Below are 26,507 nucleotides of genomic sequence, written 5' to 3'. Positions count from 1 at the left end.
GGAGGGCCACAGTTTGAACATGCCTGGGCTATACAGTCCTTCAGATATACTTATTTACGGTCTCTGTCTCCCTGTGCAGACGCATTATGTTATATCGGAGGGGCAGAGTGACTTGGAGATAAAGAAATGTTCTGCATTAACGGAGGAGGGGTCCACGAACGCTGAGCACTTGGAGCAGACTTCAGCCAACCCATCTCAGACTCAGTACATAATCACCACCACCACCAACATGAATGGGACCAGTGAGGTGCATATCAGCAAGCCCTGACACCAGGATGCAGATGGACCCCATAGGGAATTGTCCTGCCAAGGTGTCCATAGCTCCTTCAGAAACAGGGCTCTCGGTCATTTGTTCTGGCAGACTGATGTGACGTGACCGCTGAACTACAGAACTTGCCATGTGTAATCTTTTGTTGCATTGAAGTCTTATTTATTAACATTTGCAGCACTGATTAGCCCAGACCTGGATGTACGTCACTTTTGGCCGCCTTGGCACAGGGCGATAAATCATGTTTCAGTTGTTGCCCAGGGGGGTAATGCTGATTTTGGTGGTCGCACCTCACCTTCTTTCATTCCTTGTATTTAAAGATCTTCTCAACCACATCAAGAATCTGACCTGATGTCGTCAAACTATTATAACTGAAATAGAGGCGGCAAAGTTTCCGTTCCTTGCGTCAAAGGAAAGTAAATCCACAGCATGCCCGTGGGTGTGTCTGTGGGCGCCACCGCTCTGAACTGTGGGGAAAACATTTCACTTACTGGTTCCGTAGTAATGTGACCTGGACCCCCAGCCTTATACGGATTGTTCTATGGATCTTCCTTGGGATATACTGGAATTAAAAATGTGTAATTTGTTTGGAAATAGGATTTTTTTTTTTTTAATGCAGATTTTCCTCTTCTGCATCTTTTCTTTTAGAAACCCCACATTGTGAAGAGCTCCATTTTATCAAATGTGCAACAGGAAAGTCACAAATGTAATCCCCCCCCCAACTTTAATTTCAGACAGATCTGACTTCGGACACCAGGGTAAATGTGTGAATCTTGGAGATTGGAGAAAGGGGTATCTGTCCCATAAAGAATGGTATGTGCAAGGTGATAATGCTCCAGCCAATCAGACCCTAACTGTCAATTTACATATTGGAGCTGATTGGCTAGAGCATTATCACCTTGCGAATAACATTCTTTATGGGGATAGATATCGCTTCTCTAAGATTCATACATTTACCCCCACTTACAGAACTGGTATTTATCCATTTACTCTGACTATGCAGAAACAGACGGACCTTGTATATAGGCTTTAATGAAACTCGTCGGTTGCAATGTGTGCTGCTGGATTATCTACATTGCCCGTGTGTTACTGCATAGGAATCAATGTGGCCTACGCTGTACTGAGTATGTGCCAAGTTTTGTGCATTTATGACTGATAAATGCCATGTGTGTATGGGATGGGACGTCCTACTGACAACTGACAGTGACTTCTCTCCATAGCCCCCCATGGTTTCCATCTTTGTAAAAGTTTTTATAACCCCCAAACTATTGTGAGCTCTGACCCAAAGGTGCAAGATACTGTGAAGACTGGCTGCACTATTTATCTTTCCTTACAGGACTGCAGGGACCGTATTGTCCAGCTACAAAAATAAATACACCCTACGGAGCCCTGGATAATTTCTTTCTTTTTTTTTATCTCCTTGGAATCTAAAAATATTTTGTATTTAACGGGTGATAGATCTCCTCTACCTTTATAAACAGGAAAGTGTTTGTTTTAGCTGAGGACATGGGAATAATTCTGAGAATATATTAGTACAGTGGTTCTCCAACCTCTGTTCTCAAGTACCCCCAACAGTGCATGTTTTCCAGGTCACCTGACAGGTGCACCCATTACTCACTGAGACGTTTTTAAAGATCACAGGTGGAGCCAATTATTTCACCTGTGATTCTGTGTGGAGACCTGAAAAACATGAACTGTTGGGGTTACTTGAGGACCGAGGTTGAGGGGGGGGGGGGGGGGGGTTCTTTCATGAAATCTCACAAGCTTCTGCCCTGCAGGCACTAACCGTGTTCTGTTACCCTCTCTATACTTTAGTTATCAGCCCATTAAATTACGGACCAACGTAACAGTTACGTTCACACTGGCGGCTGTGCGCACCCCCAAATGAAGCAACACTAAAATTGCTTCGTCGGGTGCCATCTAGTGACTTCCGGCGCAAAGGGCTCCTGATTGTCCTCCACAGAGGTGTCTACATACACAACGCTGTATAATGATTGATGGATGGCTAGAAAAAAAAATGGTGTCTTTTCATTGGTAGAAGAAATTAACCTGCTTGTATTACTTGACAAGGGCAGTCATTGGATCAGTCAAGGAATATGATGCATAGGGTGTGGATTGAAGTCAATAGGTCGACATGCACTTGGACAACATTGACAAAAGGTTGACACATGGAAAAGTCAACTTTTTTCTTCAGGTTTTTGTATCAATGTTGACAACTGTCGACATATACCCACAATTAATGTAGCACATACTCTCACAGACTGTTTGATCACCATGCTTCAGGCACTGATGACATCCATGTGGACTCAGACTGGATTTGGTATGAAATCCCGACTGGATCAAAATACCGACATTTAAAATCCCGACAAGGTCAAAATACCGACATGTACAGGTGAAAAAGTCAACATGACTGTGTCGACAGGTTGAGGTCGACATGGGTTTTTTCGCGGTACTGCTTTCCTAGCACGGCGCCCGTCTCATTGATTGTATGCCTGTACTTAAGGCATACAATCAACGCGATGGACCCGATTTTTTTTAATCTCATGGATCTTATGCATACATGAGATCCATGAGATAACAATGGTTATTGGGGGCTCACGATTTTTTTAACGCCATCAGGATTTTAAACGCCAACCCGAAGCGTGGCGAGCGCAGCGAGCGGCGGTACACGTCCTCCAACCTTTTCATACCCCCACTATCCACGTCGGCGTGGAGTTGATTTTATATAGTGTGGCGAGCGCAGCGTGCCACCGAGCCCGAAGCGTGGCGAGCGCACACGGACTACTTTACATGTATTCCGCGTCCGCTCGCTGCGCTCGCCACACTATATAAAATCAACTCCACGCCGACGTGGATAGTGGGGGTATGAAAAGGTCGGAGGACGCGTACCGCCGCCCCTCGCGGGCTCGCTGCGTTTGCCACGCTTCAGGGTGGCGTTAACAATGGGGGGGCCATTTCACCCATGAGGGGGGGTTAGCAATTAAAATTTGGGTTTTGGGGGCTTTTTACATTGATTCCAATGTAAAAATCTCATCGATCGCATCATCTCATGCCGCACAAACACAGAAGATGCATGAGATGCTTGCAATGTAAAAATCTCGTCGATCGCGTCAATTGCATCATCTCATGCATCGTATGCCGCACAAACACATAAGATGCATGAGATGCTTGAGATATCAGCCCCACACATACAATCTAGATCGTGGGCGCCGTGCTAGGAAAGCAGTACCTTTTTCACTGTTTTTTGACCGGAATGTCGACATGGACACAGTTGGAAGTGAACCGCAGCCACTCGCAATGCTATTTTATTCTCCCACCACGCCCTAGTGCAGTGGTAGCCAACCACAGTCCTCAAGAGCTACCAACAGTTCACATTTTCCAGACAACCTAGCTGCTGCAAAGGTGCACTAATTACTAGCTGAAACATTTTCAAAGATCCACAGGTGGAGCTAATTACTTCAATTGTGATTCTGTGAGGAGATCTGGAAAACATTAACTGTTGGTAGCTCTCGAGGACTGGAGTTGGCTACCCCAGCCCTAGTGGATGGTAGGGCATGAAATACCGCCTGTCGGCACATGTCGTGTCAAAAAACTGTGAAAAAACCCCATGGCGACCTGTCCACACAAAGTCATGTTGACTTTCACCTGTACATTCTATATGTCGGGATTTTGACCGTCAGAATTTTGACTGCATCCCCTCAAACTGGGGGCCAGATGCACTAAGCTTCAAAAGTGATATGCTGGCTGTTTATCACTCTCCAGGTTATCAGCCCCTACCTGACATTTTTCAAACAGTCTGATATGGCAGTTAGGAGCTAATTGGATGGCTGTCAGCTTAGGGCATCTGGCCCTGGGAATGGTAAAGTATGGAAAACGCCAAAAAATGTTAAATATTAGGAAAAGTTCCTGTTGCTTGTGTCAGCCTTTTGTCAATGTTTACTTAGTGCATGTCAACCTAGACACTGTAGTAGACCTATCATCCGGATACCATGTGTATGGTAGTTTGCTATAGCTCACAGTTCGGGTTAGCTCTGCCAGAGATCAGTGTGATCACAGAGCTTTGGGCCTGGGGTCCTGATATTGTGCATATACACTGAACAATATCTGTATACAATATCGTTAAGCGACATCACTGGAACCTGCTGAACATGAAGGTCATTTGGATATATAGCCAATTTGACCTACATGTTCAGCAGACATGAATCATCATTGAGTGTATATACTAGATCAGTGGTGTCAAACTCATGGCCCTCCAGCTGTTGTGGAACTACACATAACAATATGCCCTGCCATGGTTATAGCAATTCATTATATAAAATATGTGGCAGGGCATGCTGGGACATGTAGTTCCACAGCAGCTGGAGGGCCATGAGTTTGACACCACGGCACTAGACAATATAGTGAAAGATATTGCTCAGAAGCCTCTTTCTGAGAGCTCTTTCAAAATATCCACTAGTCTAGGCCAGGTACCAGGGAATGGTTGGTATATTACTGGTGAATTACGTTTTTTGTACCTTTCACGAGTTCAATGGGAAAGGTACAAAAACGGTAATCAACCAGTAATATACCGTTTACAACATGCAATGTGAAAGGGGTAGTAGAAGTACGTTTATTTATAAGACGCCGCAAAGTGTCCGCAGCGCCGTACATAGCAAACAAAAAAAACAAATTACAAGGTAACGTACAGGGTGTGTTGAAAGATACAGTATAAATAGGGGTATAGCTGGTCGAACTAAAATCAGCATCAGTTCAGAAGTAGGTGTCAAAATTGTCAAGGAGACTGAAGATGAAGTAGAGGAAGGGAAGAACAGGACAGGAGCACAGGTGAGGTAATAAGTTAGGGTGAGTACGTGAGGAAGGAGGGCCCTGCTCATAAGAGTTAACATACTAAAAATAGGTGGGTGGACGAACGAAATACAATAGGATAAGTAGGAACGGAGGCAGGATAGGAGGATCAAAAGAGGTTAGGAGGAGGGATAGGCTAGTCGAAAAAAGTGGGTTTTGAGGGAGTGCTTGAAGGAGGTAAGGGAATCAGATAGCCTGATGGGTGGCGGGAGGTTGTTCCAGTGCAGGGGGGCAGCGCGAGAGTAATCTTGGACACGGGAGTGGGAGGAGGTGATTAGGTGAGAGGTCAGTCGGCGGTCAGCGATGGAGCGAAGAGGACGGGAGGGGGTTTAACTTGCTCTGACCCGGTTGAAGAACCGTTTCAAAAACCGGGACAAGGCAGGTTTTACAGTGTGAAAGCACCTGATTTAAATGAAAACGAGAGACCACTTTAGGAAGGTGGTCCAGTCTCATGCGGAGCACTGCCCTGTCACGATGGAACACCAGAAAGGGCGAAGAGTGAGACAGCACCGACAAGTCAGAGACCCTTCGGGCCGACGCCACCGCCAGCAAAAAGGTCTTCCAACGTAGATCCACACTATCTAGAGCAGGCATTCCCAACCACGGTCCTCAAGGCACACCAACAGTACAGGTTTTAGTGATATCCAGGCTTGAGCACAGGTGACATAATTAGTACCTGAGTGATTCTGATTAATCCATCTGTGTTGAAGCCTGGATATCACTAAAACCTGCACTGTTGGTGTGCCTTGAGGACCTTGGTTGGGAATGCCTGATCTAGAGGCTCAAATGTGGGTCTTTGTAGAGCTTGTACTGGGTGAAGGGGGCTGCAAATGAAGAACCCTCTGAAGAAAGGTCTGGGTAGCCATGTGCTTAGTCAGATGCCTTTGAAACAGGACCGACAAGGCCGAAACCTGAACTTTTAGGGAAGCCAGACCAAGGCCTAAGTCCAAGCCAAGTTTACAGGCGGTAAAAAGGCCAAAATTCAAGTCAACAGGAATTCTCTGGACGGGAAACCTTTCTCCGCACACCACCGGTGAAAAGCTTGCCACACATGGTAGGAAACACGGGCAGAGGGCTTTCTGGCCGCAATCATGGTATGAACCACACTCTGGGACAGATGTATCAAGATTCAAAAAGTGATAAAATGGAGAGTGATAAACCATCAGCCAATCAGCTCCTACCTGTCTGTTTTCAAATCCAGACTGTAACATGACAAACAGGAGCTGATTGGCTGGTGGTTTATCACTCTCCATTTTATCACTTTTTGAAGCTTGATACATCTGGCCCTAGGAGAAGAAGCCCTTTGCTTGCAAGATCTGGGTCTCAAAAGCCAGACCGTCAAAGCCAATCTCTTCAGGTCTGGATGACAACACGGACCTTGAGTGAGAAGGTCTGGGGGCAAGGGCAGATGCCATGGGGGTGCCATGGACAGATCCTGCAGGTCCGAAAACCACGGCCGTCTCGGGCCAATTGGGAACTACTACAATGGCCACCAGAGACTCCTGCTTGAGGCAGTAGCGCCACCAGAGGAAAAGCATAGATTTTTTTAAATGGTCAAGCGGCCAACAGGGCGTCCACCCTGGAGCGGGTGCCGAAACAAGGGATCTAGCGATTGAGTCGCAAGGCCATCAAGTCTATCTGGGGAGGACCCCAACGGTCAACCAGGGACTTGAACACCTTCGGGTGAAACATCCACTCTCCCGTCTGAATGTCCTGGCGGCTGAGAGTCAGCCTCCCAGTTGTCTACGCCTGGGATGTAGACTGTTGAGAGAGTGAGGAGGTGTCGTCCCCCCCCCCAAACTAGTATTCAGGCAACTTCCTTCATGGTCCCTTTGCTCCGAGTGCCGCCCTAATGGTTGATGTAAGCCACTGCTGTGGCATTGTCTGTCTGAATCTTGACCGCATGACCCTCTATGAGCTGGTCTGCTTGGCGAAGAGCGCAGAAGATCGCCCTGAGTTCCAGAACATTTATGGGAAGGCTTGATTCCTCTCCTGACCAAAGTCCCTGAAAAAGAATGACCCTCCAGGATGGCTCCCCAGCCTCTCAGACTGGCATCCGTCGTGAGGAGAATCCAGTGTGGAGTTGCAAACGGACGGCCTCTTGTCAGGTTTCGGGAGTGGAGCCGAGGAAGAACAATAGTCTGGAACCCGGTTGTTTGATTCCATCTGTGAAGGATTTCCAGTTGCAGGGGGCGAGAATGGAAATGTGTAAACTCCACCATCTCGAAACAAGCCATCATCTTGCCCAGGATTCTCATGCAGAGGTGAAGAGAGACTCTGCAATGATGCAGGAAGTCTCGCAGAAGCGTCCTTAGGGCGGATACCTTCTCCTGAGGCAAAAAACCCCTCTGGGCCTGCGAGTCCAAGAGTGCGCCCAAGTGAAGCATGGACTGAGCTGGAGCCAGGGAAGACTTTTTCCAGTTGATCATCCAACTGTGGGACTGAAGAGTCTGAATCGCCAACTGCAGGTGGAGAGACAAGGTGGCTGGAGACTGTGCCAAGAGTAACAGATCGTCAAGGTATGGCAATATGCGCACCCCCTTAACGCGGGGGTGGCTACCATTACTGCCATGATCTTGGTGAAGACCCTGGGCGCTGTGGGGAGTCTGAAAGGTGCCCGGTCCCAGACTGCGAACCTCTGATGGTCCTCCCTGATAGGAATATGCAAGTAAGCATGCCTTATATTGAGGGATACCATGAAGTCCCCTGATTTGAGCGCTTGAAGGATGGAGCGCAGGGACTTCATTTTGAACCGTGGAACCCAGAGGAAGGGATTGAGGTCCTTCAGGTTCAATATTGGCCGAAAAGACCCATTGGGTTTCTGAACTAGGAAAAGGTTCGAGTAGAAACCAGTGGCCCTCTGCTGAGGAGGAACAGGAAGTATGACCCCCGTTCTGAGAAGGGTCTGGATGGCCTGTGTCAATGCCAGCGCCTTTGTTGGGTCCGAAGGGGAGGCTGTAGTAAAGAACCGGGTCGGGGGAAGTTTCTGAAATGCCAGGGAGTACCCCTGGGTGACGATAGATGTCACCCACGAGTTGGAGGTGGTCACCTGCCACATTGTGTGGTATTGCAGCAGACGGGCCCCCACCTCTGTTGGGGATGGATAGTCATGCGGCAGGTTTGTCAGGCTGCTTTGGAGCCTGATGGCGACCGGACCAGGACTGTTGGCCACGAGGGGGATTACCACGCTTTATGGTAGAGGAAGCTTTCACCGTGGGTTTGCCCCTGGCTTTTCCCTGTGGACGAAAGGAAGGCAGGTGCACCTTTGGGGGAACAGAAGGCAAGAAGCCATTTTGGAAGTGGCTACTGTGGAGACGATTTTGTCCACTTCTGGACCAAAGAGGACTTCTCCCAAAAAGGACAGCACTGTGGAATGCAATGTCGCCTCGCCCAAATACGCAGATGCCTCACGGACAAGGTCCAAGCATTTGATCAAGTCTGAACGGTGAGTGCCAGAGTTGATGCATTGCAGCAACTCAGCTGCCCAGTCTGAAATGGCCCAAGCTACCCAGGCAGCGGTTGTGCTGCGACCCCTGCATTGGAAAAGATGATCTTGAGGAGATATTCCAATTTCCTATCAGTGGGGTCCTTAAGGGATGTCACTGTAGAAATTGGTAGTGTGGTGGATTTTACTAACCGGGCAACATGAGCGTCCACATGCAGAGAGGATTCCTACTTGAGGCTATCCGCTTCCACGAATGGGTACACCGAGGTAAGGTGCTTGGACACAGGAAACTTCTTGTTGGAATGTGACCAGGCCTCCTTCAGGATATTATTAAGCTGTGACGATGGTGGGAGAACAGCCATTTCCTTCTTCCGTTTGAACAGAGGAGTCTCTTCCACAGCAGGCTGGTCGGCCTTAATCTTACACGAGGAATGTACAGCTCTAATGAGAGCATCGACACGTGCTTGTGTCATGCGATCCTCCTGCCTGGATTCCCCCTCCTCCTCCGTGTCCACCACCTCTCCATCAGAATCATGGCCAGTGTCTGTGGAGTAGGGACACAAGGGGGCTTCACTACAGCGTCTGCGGGTTGCAGAGGCGCCAAACAAAGTTTGCAACGATCTGGAAATTTGAACCAACGCCTCTACCGAAGAGGAGAGATTCTGAACCCAGGCTGGTTCAGGCTGCTGCTGTGGAACCAATGTATTCGGATCAGCACCAGGAGACATGGGTGGCGCAGGCGGTATAGGGGCCCGGCCCTCGCCAGCTGTGACGCGAGCCACCCCTTATAGCTGAGGAAAGAGACGCTGCTCACTCAGGTTTGGTCGGTGGAACCAACCAGAGGGCCCCGGCTTGGAGCTCTCCACGGAGCAGCGGACACAGACCCCCACATTATCCTGCTCACAGGATGAAAATTTTTCACTGACAGCCCCAGATGGGAAGCAGGACAGCCCCCAAAAATGCATTATGCTACACTCCGCAATGCCCGACTTAATGCTTGCCCCCCTCCACTATGCCTGTTTTTTCACATGGGCACAGTGGGCAGTTGCCTCCCTAATAAACTTATCGCTGCTGGCTGCTGAAGCGTTCGGAGATCAGCTCCATCATCCCACTTAAGGAGTCCGTTCTCCATTGTCTTCCCCCACACCACACTAGAAGTCATATTTTAGAAGTCATATTTGACTTCTAGCATCTCACAGGGAACACAGTGCTGCAGCGTCACACGGAAGTGACGGGAGCGCTTAGCGCGGTGCTCCCAGTCAGATGCTAGAGGTCAAATATGAATTCTAGCGCCGGTCTCCTCCGGAACAAGGAGTGCGGGCTAAGGCAGTGGTGGGGCAAGGCAGCAGCATCAGCAAGCAGCCGGACCGGGCAGAGTGCAGTGGTCGAGCCACCCATTTTACTCAGGCGGGCTACCGGTAGCTCACGAGCAACAGGTTGGCGACCACTGGTCTAGATAGAGAGTCAATAGATCTACCCCAAAATGTTGACATGTAATAGGTTAACAGGATCAAAATGTCGACATGAAAAAGGTAGGCACATGAAAAGGTAGACATGAGTTTTTATTTATTTTTGCATCAGTGATGACAACTGTTGACATAGACCCTCAATTACTATGACGCTGCGCTCACCATGCTTCGAGCACACTATTATATTCTTCCTCTATGCCATACTTGCCTACCTGACCCTCTCCATGCGGGAGAAAATGCTCTGTTTCTGGACTTCCCTGGTAATGTATGACTACCATCACCTGTGGGGAGCTAAGTAAAGTTGTTTCACCACAGGTGATGGCAATCAGACATTACCAGGGAAGTCCAGGAACAGAGCATTTTCTCCTGCATGGAGAGGGTCAGGTAGGCAAGGATGCTCTATGGCAGTGGTAGCCAACCCTAGCCCTCGAGAGCTACCAACAGTGCACATTTTCCAGACAACCTAGCTGCTGCACAGCTGCAATCATTAATCACTGACACATTTCAAAAGATCCACAGATGGAGCTAATTAGCTCACTTGTGATTCTGTGAGGAGACCTGCAAAACATGCACTGTTGGTAGCTCTCGAGGACTAGGGTTGGCTACCCCAGCTCTATGGTCTATGCCGACATGGATGGCGATGTAAGCCGGTTCAAAATATATATATTTATATATATATCACAAAAAACTCATGTGTACCTTTTCATGTGTCTACCTTTTTCATGTCGACCTATTGCTTGTCGTCATTTTGATCCTGTCGACCTATTATATGTTGAACTTTTGGGGGAAGAGCCATAAATCCCCGCACTACATGCCCCACAATGCTCTGTGTACGTTCGACGAGACACTCTCTGCTGCGTACTGCGCCGCCGCTGCATGACGGATACAGGAAATGAGCCCCGCGTGCGCTTGTTTGCTTCCGGTGTACAACTTCCGTCGGGGAAAGCGGAAGCCGGTACCGGGCAGGATGCCGCGGAAGAGGGAGTGCTGCGCTGTTGGGTGTGGGTAGATGTGTGTCTCCAGCTAGGGGAGGTGAGCAACAGCCAGGGGGCAATGTCACACCCCGGGTGCAGGGGTAGATACTGTGCCGGGTGTGGGCGAGCAAAAGGGCAGGTACTGTGCCATGACTGGCTGGTTGCACTAGAGCAAGGTGTGTGTCATATGGGCTGGGTGCTAGGAAAGAATATGTGCCATGGTTGAGTGGGCACTAGGGCAAATACTGTGCCATGGTTGGGGTGGTCAGTAGAGCAGTTGCCATGCAATGGTTGGGGTGGGCACTAGGGCAGGTACCGTGCTTTGATTGGGGTGGGCACTAGGGCAGGTACCGTGCCATGGTTGGGGTGGGCACTAGGGCAGGTACCGTGCCATGGTTGGGGTGGACACTAGAGCAGGTACCGTGCCATGCTTGGGGTGGACACTAGAGCAGGTACCGTGCCATGGTTGGGGTGGACACTAGAGCAGGTACCGTGCCATGGTTGGGGTGGACACTAGGGCAGGTACTGTGTCATGATTGGGGTGGGCACTAGGGCAGGTACTGCGCCATGTGTGTGTGTGATGGGGAGTTGGTCAGGTTCTGCATGCAGCGTTTGGGACGGGCTCTAATGCACGCTACTGTTTGTGGTAGACCCTATGGCATGCTCTGTGCCATGTGCGGGAAAGGTTCTGCATGTAACGTTTGGGACAGGCACTTGGACAAGTTCTGCACCACACAGAGGGCAATGTTTGGTGTCAGAAATTGGCAAGATTCTATTCTAAAACTGAGACAAGTCTTTTATGTAGCATTTTCTTGCTCTGGTAACTAATATTCTTGCGTTTCAGTTTTGGGCACAATGGGATTTAGTTTCACATGCAATGTCACACGCGTGTATGCTGTACAGTTTAACATTAAAACAGACGCATTGTATTGGTAACGTGCGATTGTTGCATTAACATATTGAGCATGGCCTTATGTGAGTTAAGGCCCCCAAACACTGTGATTTGGCCCAATTTCACCTGATTCCGACGGAAATCTGGAAAAATTGTCCCAAATCGCATGTATATGACATCCGATCCGTTGCGTGGTCTTGTGCGTGTCGGAGATAGGACAGGCAGAACATAAGGTGTGTCAGAATCGGACTCATCAGTGGTACAATGCATGTGCTTTTTAGCAGCTGTGCTGTATTGCATATAACTTCACTTGACTTCCCCGCCAGCTCCCAGGGAGTTCTTTTACATATGATAAATTGTATGTGAAAATGGCATCAAGTGCCTTATCGTAAGTGAGCCCTCCCAGGGATCTGCTGCAGAAGCTAAAGTGAAATTGTGTCCCTAAGGACAATTTGGACTAGTCACAGTGTATGGAGGCCTTTACCGCTTGAGCAGTGACAACGCGGTGTCAGCATCTGCCACTCGCTGTCACTTCCCCACTCTATAGTAATTATCCTCTGTTTATTATCTCACTAGTAAACACGCCATGGATTCCCTTGACAATATGCTGACTGATCCCCTGGATCTGGGGCACTGCAGCAATGGGACAGGTATCATGGAGGAGTGTTTGCTGGGAGGAACAAAAGTCAGCCTTCCTGAAGACCTGCTGGAGGATGTGAGTTCTGTGAAGATGTCCTCAGTGTCCTATCATAGACATGTACAACGTTCTGCTGTGTTATTTAAAATATAAATTGTTGGTCACTTTAGCCTCATTAAACGCAGCAAAGTGTAGATCGCCTCACTAATATTTCCCACGGTAACTGGTACTTGTAATGTAATTGTTTTACTAGTGTTCTGGGTTGTGGTAATTGTTGTGTGATCAGATTGGTCTCCAACACAGTATTACACAAAGTAATTTAAAGTTTCCAACTAAAGGCCACATTCAGTCAGCCAATAGAGGGGGCATGACTTCTGTTACATAAATGTGGCATCACTTTCTAGTGGTAGCCAGAATACATGCTGGTAAACTGTTCACTCCCCTTTACATTCTATCTTTAATTCACTTTATAGGACTTTATGATTTGTGTATTACGGTGAGAACGTTTGGGATGGATCTATAGAGTGTTATTGTGATTCGCGCTGAGACCGTACCACCTCCTCTTGTTTTCCGCAGCCGGAGCTGTTCTTTGACGTGGTCAGTATGGACACGTGGAAAAATGTTCTGTCTGACTCGCAGCGAGAACACCTCCGCCAGTTCCTGCCTAAATTCCCGGAAGAAAACGCCGGACAGCAAGAGCAGATCGTCCAGGCTCTCTTCAGGGGAGACAACTTCCGTTTTGGGAACCCGCTGCATATTGCACAGAAACTGTTCCGTGGTGAGGATTATTGCGGTTTCCCAAATAAGCAGTGTAATATATGGCCATAATAGGGTTGATTCCATTCTGCTCCCGAAGCTATTCAAATCAGCGTGCTGCTATGTTGGACTAGTGGATTTCTGCTCTCTCTCTCGGGGTGCGAGCAGAAATCCAAAAAAGTTAGGTTGGCAATGCTGTTTTGAGACCCTAGACATCACCAGTTCTCGTGACTAAACCCTCGCGAGTACCGGCATTCTCCGACATGACAGTGCACTGATTAAGTACCCCCGGGAGCTCCCTCCCACCGTTCTGTACAGCACGCTGTATACAATGGACCCCAACGTGTCTTATCCCTACATATAACTGACCTGTCATCTGTTGTTTGATTTACACATGGACAAAGCATAATCTGTAACACTTAAGTTTAAGGCCAAATCATAGTTAATGTTTTTATGTTAATGTTCAATTATAAAACACTAAAGGGGGCTCTTGGGTAACTGAATATTATAATGTTTAATGGTTTGCTGGTGTTAAAGGCCACATTATCAGGTGCCTGGCCTGAGATCATGGGTAAGCCTGGATTGTATCGCATGACTGGAACAAAGAATTAGGCTGTTTTTCCCAGATCTCGGCTTTTGTACTTCCCAGGTCTGTTCTGGGATTATAGGATGAATATTTAAATAGTGTTTGTAAAGCCCTGTACACACGGGGCAATCTCAGCCATAATCTGAGTGACCATATCCCCATGTGTACAGGGTGACTGTCACCAGGAGCGTGCTCCCACGACCATCCCTGGGTTGGTCACTGGTCAGAGGAGTATTCTCCTGCAACCAGTGGCTTCCCCCGGCAGAGACTAGTTTTTATCAGCAACCATCTCTGGTCAGAGCAATTGCTCAGAGATCTATTGCTCAGGTGTACTGAGCTTTATTCCTGTGTTTCAGACGGGCACTTGAACCCTGAGGTGGTGAAGTATCGGCAGCTGTGTCTGAAGTCCCAATACAAGCGATACCTGACGTCTCAGCAGCAGTATTTTCACACCCTGCTGAAACAGATCCTGGCATCCAGGAAGGTATAGCCAGATTCTCATATCTACACTGACTACCATGTGACCAATAGGCTCAGACTATTCTGCTTTATGTGGTGTAACTGAATTTGCTATCTCTCCAGTCATTTTATATATTTATTGTAGGAGCTACTGGATGTAGCAAGGAAGAATGGGCCAGACCTTGTGATGAAGAGGAAGCCCCCTTCACTGCGTAACTCTCCGGAGGAGAGAGAGAGGCGGGCACAGCGCCGTTACCTGAAGATCCTACGAGAGGTGAAAGAAGAGTGTGGAGATGGCACATTGTCCTCAGAGGAGGAAGGTGAGGCGTCTGTCACTGGATATTTCTACTGCTCATTAATGGGCTCATTAATGGGCTCATTAATGGGCTCATTGCTGGGTCCTAACAGGAATTGTACATTTTATCTGTAGATTTCAGTTCCTGGCTTCCTGGAGGATCACCCACACATTCTCCGGGAGCTGCCGTTCCTCTCCGTTCTATCCCCACGCTTTCCACTCAGGACATGAAAACCGCAGGTGAGACTGGTGCATCCCTAGCATTTGTGTCAGAGATACAGCTCCCAGAATCCTCAGCAGCCACTCAAACCTGAATGTATAGTCGGAGATGCAGAATTTATCTGCGGTAAAATGAAGACATATGGAAGGTGAATTGGGAACACTGCTGAGCAGTGAGTATGCAATAAGCACTATGGCACTAGTCCAGCCGGTCTAAAGTGTTGTGGGTGCAGATTGCCGTTTTGTGATATGTTTTTCCCAGGAAAGTGATGAGTTCATTAGATGAGATGGCGGCAGTGATGGGCTTCTAGTGGTGAGGTAGTTTAGGGTAGGCACCCAATTCCCAGACCTAGTTATGAGGTGCAGTGTTCTGTGATTGAGATTCACCTGGTGGAGAACACGTCCCACGTTAGCAGGGGCTGCAGAACATTTCCTTCCCTTTCTTACACATTCTCGGAGGAAGTGGATGCAGCTGCCAGAGCCCTTACCGCGGCCCCTTCTGCTGCAGCCAATCAGCCCCTAACTGCCATGTTGCAGTCTGGGTTTTAAAAATGACAGCTAGGAGCTGATTGGCTGCCTTTTAACTTTCAATTGTATCTCTTCTTTGGGCTGAATACATCTGCATCAATGGGGAAAATTTTCTAAGATGGGAGTTCTGTTTCAGATGGGATGTTGCTATGGGCAACCAGTCAGATACTATCGATTATCTTATAGAACAGGCATGTCCAAACTGTGGCCCTTCAGCTGTTGTGAAACTACATGTCCCATCATGCCATGCCACAGGTTTGCTATTATGGAATGCTAAAACTATGGCAAGGCATGCTGGGATGTGTAGTTTCACAACAGCTGGAGGGCCACAGTTTGGACAATGCCTGTTATAGAAGGTGCCATTCAGAGTAGATTCTGATTGGTTGCCAATAGCAGCATCCCATGTGAAATAGAACTCCCAGTTTAGTAAATCTCCCCTAAAGAGTAGAACATGGTAAATTTTCTAGTTGGCATCTCAAGGACCTATTCAGGTCTCTGCCATGTGTGGTTCAGAATTTGCATCTTACGACCATCCGCCATAGAGGTGTATGGTAAAACATGTTGGCACACATTGAATTGCATCAATTAGTGCCCACCTCCAAATGTGTATCTGTAGGACAGTAATAAGAATAGGGGAACGATTGCAGCCTACATCTATAGTTCACACGTGTCTGTTCTGTTACAGACAAAATAGAGCTGACGGAGAGCGACCTGAAACTGCTGCTGAGAAAACACAGTGAGAAGAGGAAGCACCAGCCGGTGAGTGTGGCCTGACCCGCGGGTTATGGGATACAGCGGCGTATTGCAGTCTAGAAGAAGAAAAAAAGTGATCATGTCGTACTAATCTAATTAACCTGGTTGGTTCTATCTGTTAAATGATTGGGTAGTCTCGATGGGAACCTACTGATGACTTGCAGTTCACACGCAATTGCATTTACCTGGTTTTATGGTATGGTGCGGGGTGTGTCTGCAATGCACTGGTTATTGTATGGTACGGGGTGTGTCTGCAATGCACTTGTTATGGTATGGTGCGGGGTGTGCCTGTAATGCACTTGTTATGGTATGGCGAGGGGTGTGCCTGTAATGCACTTGTTATGGTATGGCGAGGGGTGTGCCTGTAATGCACTTGCTATGGTATGGCCTGGGGTGTGCCTGTAATGCACTGGTTGTGGTGTGGGACGTGGGTGTGCCTATAACGCACTGGTTATGGTATGGTATTGCATGGTGTGGGCCCGTAATGCACTGGTTATGGTGTGGCGGGGTGTGGGCCTGTAATGCACTGGTTATGGTGTGGCACTGTATGGGCCTATAATGCACTGGTTATGATGTGGTGCTGTTTGGGCCTGTAATACATTGGTTATGGTATGGCACAGGTGTTGCTGTAATGCACTGGTTATTGTGTGGCGCAGGGGCAAACGCAGGATTTTCAGAAGGGGGTTTCCAGAGGAGCGGAGCAAAGCACGGAGATGGACACTTAGGTGACCCAGTATATGCCGGGTCAGTTAAAGTATTATAGATAGGGGGGCGTGGCTTGGCCGGCAACACGAGCGGACGCGGGGAGCTAGAGCTCCGTCCAGATCCTCATTAAATATCCTTCCCCGTGGTCCCAGCAACCTTCAAAAACATCCCCCACAGGCTCCGGAGCTGCTCCTGATCCCCCGTGCTGTTTTTCTCCTGCCTGGGCGGCACACAAAGAGCTGAACGACGGTGCAGGCCTGACTGGCTGTTCTATCCTCCTGGTGCGGGCGCCATATTGGATCCGCTGGCGGCTCTGGAGATCCAGGAGCGCGCCCTCTCATCTAAGCGGCGCAGGTGCCTGGTCCGGCGGTCTGGCGGGGGGTGGTGGCCGGCAACCCTCCAGTGAATTTACAGCGGTGAGCGGGGGACGCCTCTGTTGAGGTGCGCTGCTTGGCTGGCTGGGGGTGCGGGTGCAGCACTGGTCGTCTCGCCCCTGACCTGGGATACATCTGTGACGCGACTTACACGCAGACTGGGATCCACGAGCGCTCACCACTTCTTCTGAGCCTGCAAATCTGATTAAAGGTCTCCCTTACCTGACAAGTGGACTGAGTATTACATCTGGCCTAGATCTGTACAATCCTGACGCTAAAATGGTGAGCCTTTTACATTGTATACTACAGGCTATAAATGATACTGCTGACAGGCTGTGTCGGGAGCTGTCTGTACTACATGACTGTGCCCTGGGTACTCCATATGCTTATGAGAACCCTCCTATTGCATTCACTGCCAATGCGCCCCAGGACCTTGCTCCTGTTGCTTATGTGGGTAAGGATGAGGCTCTACATACTCGAGGGGAATACTCCATGACCATGGACTCTATGCCTCTGACTCATTCTGATACAGCCTCTATGCATCCTGCGATGGATTACGTGCTGGGAACAGTTTGTGTGGATATGTTTCCGTCTCCTCACTATCCTGTAACAATATACGAAGATTCTGTGACTCCCAACAGCCTGCTGCACCTCTCTGGACCTGCTTATATACCATGCTTCACCCTTATAGATCCTGACGCTACGATTAAACATCCGTTTATATACCTGCTACCTCTCAGAGAAGTTTTGAAATTCTGGACTATGCTCTACAAGAGTCTCGATCCCACTCCAGCCTACAAGTGGATGCCAGATCACCTACTGTATGCCACATATAGATCCTTCCTGGGACTGAAGAACTGGCCCGATTAGCTTCGCATCGATATATACAGATCCTTTTTTGGGACTGCTGAGTTGGCACGACTAGATCTGCATGCTGCTTGGAAAAATACAATGTTTTTGCAATTCTCTTGGCTCTGACTAAATTAATATGTACCCTTATAACTAGGCTATAACCGTTTCGTACCGATATGCCCTCATGTAAAAAAAAATTTTTTTTTTTTGTTAGGCCTGCTCTAACTGTTCCCATGTACCCTTTTGCACAAAATGTTTCATTATATATGCCAGTTTAGAATGGGAAAAGTAGACATATATTTAGTGGGGACGCCGAATATTGAATTGATGTTTTTGGAGCCTGGGGGAACTGCCCTCAAGTCACCACGTTCATTTAATTTAACATCCTGTATCAGCAGGGGAGGGGGGGGAGGGTTAGTATAGTAAGCTGGGAGGGGGGTAGGGGTCAGATAGATAGTTAAAGCTTGGGATGGGGCTATAGTTTAGGGATCCAAGTGCACCCTAGTTGGGGATGGGTAGTACAGGGTGGGGGGTTATGAGGGGTGGTTTGATTTGGGCGTTTTGGGGGGTGCGATTTGTTTTAGTGTTCTGGTAACCGTGATGGATGGTTTTGCTTCGTAACTATTAAAATAGTTGTAGGTTAATCTCTGATACAAACTAAATGCTCCCCTCTAGTGAGCATGAATGCTTCATATAAGGTATCACCTTAATCTCTACCCGAGTAGGCGCCCTCGGGTTTATACATATATCCTGTATCACGTCGCAGTAGTGCAACTTCTAGAATGTTCTATTTCTGCTATGCCTTTTGGTTCACTACTACTCTGTTTGCTGTATAATTGGACTTGCAACTCCATCTGTCATCCAATCCATTCTATGTGTGTTTTTATATGTGGGGGGGTTTCTTTGTTACATGCAAAAATAATAATAAAAATTATTGAATTTAAAAAAAAGTATTATAGATAGACCAAATAAGCTTTGATGTCCTGCGGCTGGTAAGGGGGTATTATATCAACCGCTCAGCATGTAGGGCCTGGATCAGTAATTTCCACTAATTACCCCTTTACTGCACAGATGGTGGGAGAAGAGGGCATTGAGCTGAATGAAGGGGCCCTGATACATAACTTCCAGGGTGGTAGAGAATGTTTAATACGCAGAGGAGGGGTGTATAGTGGAATGGGCTTATTATTCATAATTTTCTGGTGGGAGGACAGCTTGCTTGACTGCAGATATCTCCAGTTCCCGGAAATGGATTTCTTAGGTTTTAATGGAATTAAAAACTAGAGAATCCACCTACCAAATGTTATTGAGGACTAGGGTATCAGAGTTCAGAAGGAAGAGCAATCTGCCTACAAGTATATAAAACTACATACCAGGTGTGTGGAGCTGGAGCAGTAACCAGCTGCTTGAAGGCGTCTTTCAAAGGTGGAGAGTCCCAGCTTTTGGAATATACACCCCCTGCGTGCACCACTGAGCGGGGTGTGCCTGCAATGCATTGGTTATAATATGGTGTGGTTCGGGCCTGTAATGCATTGGTTATGGTATGGCATGGGGTGTCACTAATGCATTGGTTATGGTGTGGCGCACTGTGTCACTGTAATGCACTTGTTATGGTATGGCGCGAGGTGTGCCTGTAATGCACTGGTTATGGTGTGGTCCTTTAATGCATTGGTTATTGTATGGCGTGGTGTGGGCCTGTAATGCACTGGTTATAATATGGTGCCTGTGGGCCTGTAATGTATTGGTTATGGTGTGTCACTGTAATGCACTGGTGGTATGGCGCGGGGTGTCCCTGTAATGCACTGGTTATGTTGTGGCGCTGTAATGCACTGGTTATGGTATGGCGCGGTGTGGACCTGTAATGCATTGGTTATGGTATGGCATGGGGTGTCGCTGTAATGCACTGGTTATGGTGTGGCGCGGTGGGGGCCTGTAATGCATTGGTTATGGTATGGCGCTGTATTGCACTGATTATGGTGTGGTGCGGGGTGTCGTTGTAATGCCCTGGTTATGCTGTGGTGCGGTGTGGGCCTGTAAATGCATTGGTTATGGTATGGCGCTGTAATGCATTGGTTATGGTATTGTGGAGGACTATAGATCATTTTCTTACAAAGATCCCTCTCTCCCCTGCAGGATCATCCTGACCTAATGACTGAAGGTGTAACCATGAATGATATAATGACTCGGGTCAACGCCGGCAGGAAGGGCTCTTTGTCAGGTATTGTGTGATATCTCTAAGATTGTTACTTTTCCTTTTATATGGATTACAGCATTGTTTGTCAATTGCCCACATTACTATCCTATACCAGTCCTGCTCCGAGTGTTGGAAGTTACCATTGATCTGCACTTCTCTGGAAAGATGTGACCACATTGCTCCAACCCCTATAGACTGACCAGTAATGATGTTTTCCAGCTCTCTTTGACCTGGCTACAATGAAGAAACGTGTTAAGGAGCGGGATGAGCGGAAGAAGAAGAAACTGAAACCCATAAAGTCTGAGCCAGAGGATTACCCAGATGCCCCTGAAGAAGCAGAAATTATGCCAGCACTTCTCCCCAGTGACGCCATCACGCTCACCACTGTCAAGGAAGAGTGAGTCCGTCATCATTGACTGCTTTAGCTTTGCCTGCCGGACTATGTATAGCACCGGGTGTTCTGTATATGATGCTTTGCAGACATGTCTGAGTCACAGCACCCCTGTCTCATGCGCGCAGTCACCGTGCCCTTGTTCTTCTTTCACAGACCCATAGAGGACGTGAAGCCGCCTTTACCCTTCAATGAGATCTCGGCCTGCTTCTTCAGCCTGCTCCTGGACATCCTCGTAGTGGAGGGTCCCTCCAGTGTCATGTTGGTGAGAATATTCTATTCTGGCCCCCATTCGGCTTGTACGCTGACACTAGATTTGGCTACTTGGAATTGTCGTTATGCTCATTCACATTTTGTCGTCATTGCTGTGTGTGGCAGTGACACTGGTTAGGACGTGCGCTGGTAATAAGTGTTTGTGTTCTGTCCCCCAGCTGGAGGATAAGGTGTCTCACTGGCAGTCTTCTCCCGCTAGTACCTTAAACAGCTGGTTCTCCGCTTCTTCCAACTGGTGCGACCTGGTGCACTCTGCTCTCATGTACCTGAGTGGAGACAACAAAGGTGAGGCATAAGATCCATGTTCTCCAGTACAGTGTAATGCAGGCTGGGTTCTGACCATATGCAATGGGCACACAGTATACACATATAGAGCACTGACGCAGATTTGAGCCTGGTTAATTGATAAAGTGGAAGGAGATAATGGAGCAGCCAATCGGCTCCTGTAATTTTTCGACCCCAGCCTGTAACATGACGGTTAAAAGCTGTTTGGCTGCTGTATTACCAACTGTAATGTTACAGGCTTGGTTTTAAAAATGACAGGATCTAATTGGCTGCTGCGTTATCGCCTTCCACTTTATCATTTCACCAAGTTAATTACTGCTACTTATATACTGTTATTGCTGTAATCCGCACACTGTAATACCAGCTATAATGCTAATAACATGGCCTAAACATACAGATAGTCACTGCTGGTTTCAGTATGTACTCATTAAAGGGTGCTGTTGTAGTTACTCTTCATGGTGTCCTGTGATGCTGGTTTAATATTGTGGCATCATTTAAATGGATTTGCATTGGGCTTTTTGGTTGCATTACTCCTCTAATCCCATGCCTCATTATTTGCAGATGCTTTGTCTGGATTTGCTCCATTTGTAGAGTTCAGAGAGAAAACTCAGGAGTGGAAATGTTTTGGTGAGTCCCCCAAATCCTCTTTCACTCCCTTCCCTGCGTTGGGGGGGCAAGGTCTGATTCCCTGCTATGTGTTATTTCCTGCAGCTCCTCCCGGTGACTGTGAGAAGGAGCTGGTGGCTCTGTTTCATCTCTGGTTAGAGACTAAGGACCAGATATTCACCAAGGTGAGGGCACAGCCCGATCTACTGAGAATCCCTGTGTGCATAGGATATATGTGACGCGTTTCATTGGCGTTACTGACTGCCTTCAGGGGTGTGTGTGTGAGAGACTATTCACATGCAGTAGTTCACTGATCAATCTGTGACTGGTCGGCCATGACCTCAATTGACCATTCACAAAGTAGCATTTTATTTCCTTACTCATTAGCAGCCTGTCAAAATGATTCTGCAATGTACTTTCACTTTGAGCTCTGACAGTTTTTACATTGAGCGCTGACAGTTTTAGCCCACAAACTCCCCCCCCCCCCTCCCCCATCTGCTCCTACCTCCAATCTTTCTTCACAGCTCACTCTCTCCATATCCAGCAAGTTTGAAACCGATCAGTGTCCCTGCTAAAATTGCTTTAATTGCTTCTGTTATGACATCTTTTAGCACAGTGATTCCCAACCCTGGTCCTCAAGTACCCCCAACAGCGCATATTTTCCAGGTCTCCACACAGAATCACAAGTGATATAATTCGCTCCACCTGTGGCTCTTTTAAAATTTGCCTGAATAATCTGTGCACCTGCTGGGTGACCTTGAAAATGTGCACTGTTGGGGGTACTTGAGGAGCAGCGTTGGGAACCACTGTTTTAGCACACAAAGGTGCATGGTCCGCTGAGTGGCCTCTGGTGGTCACTAGCTGTACTTATTTATTTTTCCTTTTTGCTCTGTCGCCTGCACCAAAGTTTTTTCCCTCCTATTCCTATCACATAGGATGCAGTAGTGTTCCCTGTCTAATGATATTGTATTTCCTTTTAGGAGCCTGAAGAGAGCATGGACACAGGGACGCCTGTTCCGAGAGTGTAAGTACAGAATCCACTCCCCTACCACACTATTCTTTCATGTACATTTGATCATAGATCAACAAACAGAGCTTTTTGTGCTGATATTTTTGTATCCTACTATTAATGTTTAGCATTTTTGGGAGGTTCTGCTGCCATTTCAGCCCAATCTAAGTTATTTCCTGCCCTCTGTTTATGCTTTGCTTTTGTCGTATTTCAGGCGGACGGACTACATTGTGCGACCCAGTTCTGGGGATGAGAAACGCATCTTCCAAGAGCAGGTAGGAGCCCAAGATAACTTGGACTGTCTAATCCAAACCAGGTGCCAGAATTTTATGTATATGATCATTGTTCTTATGTTACCCTCCCATCTGTCCCTTTACTTTCCACCACCCAGGAGAGGCACCGTTACCTCCAGCCTCACAAAGCCTTCACTTTTCGCATGCATGGCTTTGAATCCGTCGTGGGTCCTGTCAAAGGCGTCTTCGACAAGGAGACCTCTCTCAACAAGGCTCGTGAGCATTCTCTGCTGCGTTCCGACCGGCCAGCCTACGTTACCATCCTCTCTCTCGGTAAGATGCTACGAACTGTGTTCAGGGATTTGCCGTTACTGAAGTCCGACTATTTGTCATTGGGGATGTAGTAAACTGTGGTGGTTGTGAGGATACTGATATAAATTCCCCCCACCAGTTCGTGATGCTGCTGCTCGTCTGCCCAACGGAGAGGGGACACGTGCTGAAATCTGTGAGTTGCTGAAGGACTCCCAATTCCTGGCGCCAGATGTTACCAGTGCCCAGGTGAGCACCAACAGTCTCAAGATTTATGTTTAATAACCAGTTCCTGCTCTGTAAATGTTACTTTTCCAGCTGAGCAGAGGAGGAGTGGAACCCAGATCATTGGAGAACATGGAACCCTTGTAGTAGTCATTAACGCTGGACCCCCTCTCTCTCCTGTCTTCCAGCTAATTCATTCTCTGTTGTTCCTCAGGTTAACACCGTGGTGAGTGGCGCACTGGACCGGCTGCATTACGAGAAGGATCCCTGTGTGAAATACGACATTGGACGCAAGCTGTGGATCTATCTCCATCGAGACCGCAGCGAGGAAGAGTTTGGTGAGCCGTTTATAGATCGGCAGAGGGTAATGCCCAACTATGTGGGGGGTCCTTTCTAATACGGTCTTTTGTGTTCTCCAGAGAGGATCCACCAGGCTCAGGCCGCAGCAGCCAAAGCGAAGAAAGCTCTGCAACAGAAGCCCAAGACCCCGTCAAAGATTGTATGTTCCCGTGCTTGCACCTTAATTTCCTCTGCATGTCTATTATGTAGGGTAGAGCTGCATGCCCTGTACAGTTCACGGAATATTTTATGTTTGCCTATATGGCATATTGGAAAATAAATTGGTACTTGTGTAGTTTCACGCCGCCACTGCCCACGGATCGCCTCGCACATGATGCGATTTAGCACACCCCCCACTATCGCATTGCACGCAAATCACCTGCGATCCTTTGAGATTTAGCACACCCCCGCTATCAATGTCAGCCCGAAGTTGTACGCGTCCTCCCGACTTGTTTATACCTCCACCATCCACGTCGGCATAGAGTTTATTTTATAAAGCGTGGCGAGCCCGCGGAAAACGAGCCCGAAGCGTGGTGAGCGCAGCTGAATACATGTCAAGTAATCGGGTTCGTTTTCCACGACCTCTCGCAGGGCACTTTATAAAATCGACTCCACGGATAGTGGGGGTATGAATAGGTTGGGAAGACGCGGGGCATGTGATCTGCGGGGAGTGGCGCAGTGAAACTACACAAGTGCCAAAAATTTATATTTGGGGCTTCCTTTTTTTTTCCAGGCCTCCGCTGTTGCACTTATCAGTGGGGTCCTTGCGTAGATATTTAGGGCAGGGGAAATCATGAGTGGTAAAGTGTTGAGAATATTTTTGGTGTATTTGCAGAAGTCTGGCAGCAAGGAGTTTCCTGTAAAGGGCAGCGGAACCCCGGAGCCTGGGCAGCTGAACATGAATGAGTGTAGTATGCCGCTAACGCCTGGAACTCCCAGCACTCCTACAACACCAGCACTTCCAACAACATCGCTGTCCCCCACAACATCCACTGCTGTCAGTAAGATTGTCACCAGCAGCGCCCCAGAGCCCCCTAAATCCAGTCCAAGGTAAGAAATCTCCAAAACCTCATTCTAATTTTCCATTAAGTAATTTTAATAAAAAGTTACATTAATAGTAACTAAGACACATGGACACCAAAATCTTTAGATATCCATGATTTTGTGGTCCTCAGAATAAATGTTTCTCCATGTGTCCTCCCTGCAGCGTCCTGCTTGTGTCCTCTCCAGCCATGCCTCAGCTGAGCACCTTGCTGACACCATCTGTGACGAGTCAGGTGACCGCGGTTACCCCTGCGCCTGTGAGGAACACCACTCTCTCCTCTGCAGCCACAATTCCCCAAGTGCGAATTGTGACTGCTTCTGCTGCTCTCCCGGCCACCCCACCTCCTGCCATTGTTACTCAGTCCCTCGCCCCAATATTGTCTCACATCAGATTGCCGGTCACCGCTGCAGCCACCAAAGGAATAACACAGGTAAGTAATTGCCTGCCCGCTGTGGGGTACAATACAATTTTTTTTTTTTTTTTTTTATTGCCCCTTCAAAATCTCTCTTTAATGCAGGTGGTGTCCATGCCAGTTAAATCGCAGCCAGCAGTTGGGTCTCCTCGTCTTGGCACCTCGATCACCACTCAGGGAGGCATCTCTGTGACCACTTTGGCCGCATCCACGGTGGTCGCTTCTAAGCCGGTGGTCAGTTCCTCTGTCAGCTCTGCTCCGACCATCCTCCAGAGCATCACCGGGCAGAGCATTCTCAAACAGGTAAAGGAGTAGAGGCCTTTCTGACAGGTGCCAAGTTCTTCAATTAGACAGGGGCAAATAAGCAGTTGCTGGTGTTGAACTGCCGTGGCCCTGGCCAATTCCGCTGGTCTGAATAGCAGAATCACCTAAAAGTCCTCGCTGCCTATGATCCATAGAGAACTTTTGAGTGAGATTCCCACCTCCGCAAAGTGCAGCAGTGTTGGGCGGTTTCAGTGGGCGAATACGCTTGCCACCTAATTGAATTGAACTCCTGTATGTGTATGTACATTTAATAAAGTTCTTTTTAGGTGGTGTTGAATTTGACCATTTAAACCAAGGGTGGGCAAACCAGTCCTTAAGATCCACCAACAGGTCACATTTCCCAGATCACATAGCCGGTGCAGTCCTTACTGTCACATTACCAGACCAACTAGGTGGTGCACAGGTGCAGTCCTTACGGTCACATTACCAGACCAACTAGCTGGTGCACAGGTGTAGTCATTACTGTCACATTACCAGACCAACTAGTTGGTGCACAGGTGTAGTCATTACTGTCACATTACCAGACCAACTAGTTGGTGCACAGGTGTAGTCATTACTAACTGTCACATTTTCAAACATGTTCTGCATTCATTCCTAACCAACCAACAGTCTACAAATCTATAGGTGGCCAGGAAAACATGGACTGTTGGCAGATCTCGAGGACCAGTTTGGCCACCCCTGATAACACTAACACACACACCACACACACACATTAATGTGTCTTTATACAATATTGTTCTGTGCTGTTCTATAACAGCTTCCCAATCCCATTTCATCTATAATTACCCCCATGCATGCACACACTTAA

At 48.0% G+C, this 26,507-nt stretch overlaps 2 protein-coding genes across 6 annotated transcripts in view; both read left to right on the top strand.

Annotated features, from left to right (window-relative positions):
• Positions 1-1,655, top strand: part of PRDM10 (PR/SET domain 10) — a 44,858-nt gene extending 43,203 nt beyond the window's left edge. For all 3 annotated transcript variants that reach the window (XM_083162866.1, XM_083162864.1, XM_083162865.1), the window contains exon 23: positions 80-1,655. In XM_083162866.1, the coding sequence (XP_083018992.1) occupies positions 80-268 (189 nt within the window). In that variant the 3' untranslated portion in view covers positions 269-1,655. The remainder of the gene's footprint in view (positions 1-79) is intronic.
• Positions 1,656-10,904: 9,249 nt separating this feature from the next.
• NFRKB (nuclear factor related to kappaB binding protein) overlaps positions 10,905-26,507 on the top strand; it is a 30,772-nt gene continuing 15,169 nt past the window's right edge. The window contains exons 1-22 of one of the 3 annotated variants that reach the window (XM_083162861.1): positions 10,905-11,059; positions 12,470-12,608; positions 13,107-13,308; positions 14,229-14,356; positions 14,477-14,651; positions 14,762-14,866; positions 16,059-16,132; positions 20,188-20,272; positions 20,468-20,645; positions 20,796-20,904; positions 21,071-21,197; positions 21,759-21,824; positions 21,909-21,988; positions 22,784-22,827; positions 23,027-23,087; positions 23,204-23,378; positions 23,497-23,603; positions 23,794-23,917; positions 23,999-24,078; positions 24,754-24,968; positions 25,126-25,393; positions 25,481-25,678. In XM_083162861.1, the coding sequence (XP_083018987.1) occupies positions 12,480-12,608; positions 13,107-13,308; positions 14,229-14,356; positions 14,477-14,651; positions 14,762-14,866; positions 16,059-16,132; positions 20,188-20,272; positions 20,468-20,645; positions 20,796-20,904; positions 21,071-21,197; positions 21,759-21,824; positions 21,909-21,988; positions 22,784-22,827; positions 23,027-23,087; positions 23,204-23,378; positions 23,497-23,603; positions 23,794-23,917; positions 23,999-24,078; positions 24,754-24,968; positions 25,126-25,393; positions 25,481-25,678 (2,730 nt within the window). In that variant the 5' untranslated portion in view covers positions 10,905-11,059; positions 12,470-12,479. Of the gene's footprint in view, positions 11,178-12,469; positions 12,609-13,106; positions 13,309-14,228; positions 14,357-14,476; positions 14,652-14,761; positions 14,867-16,058; positions 16,133-20,187; positions 20,273-20,467; positions 20,646-20,795; positions 20,905-21,070; positions 21,198-21,758; positions 21,825-21,908; positions 21,989-22,783; positions 22,828-23,026; positions 23,088-23,203; positions 23,379-23,496; positions 23,604-23,793; positions 23,918-23,998; positions 24,079-24,753; positions 24,969-25,125; positions 25,394-25,480; positions 25,679-26,507 lie in introns of all 3 variants that reach the window. The other 2 variants (XM_083162862.1, XM_083162863.1) reach the window with 2 other exon arrangements.

Source organism: Crinia signifera, chromosome 19, assembly GCF_055691185.1.
Source record: "Crinia signifera chromosome 19, ASM5569118v1, whole genome shotgun sequence".
In the NCBI taxonomy this organism is placed as follows: Eukaryota; Metazoa; Chordata; class Amphibia; order Anura; family Myobatrachidae; genus Crinia; species Crinia signifera.
This window is presented reverse-complemented; position numbering and strand designations above follow the sequence as displayed.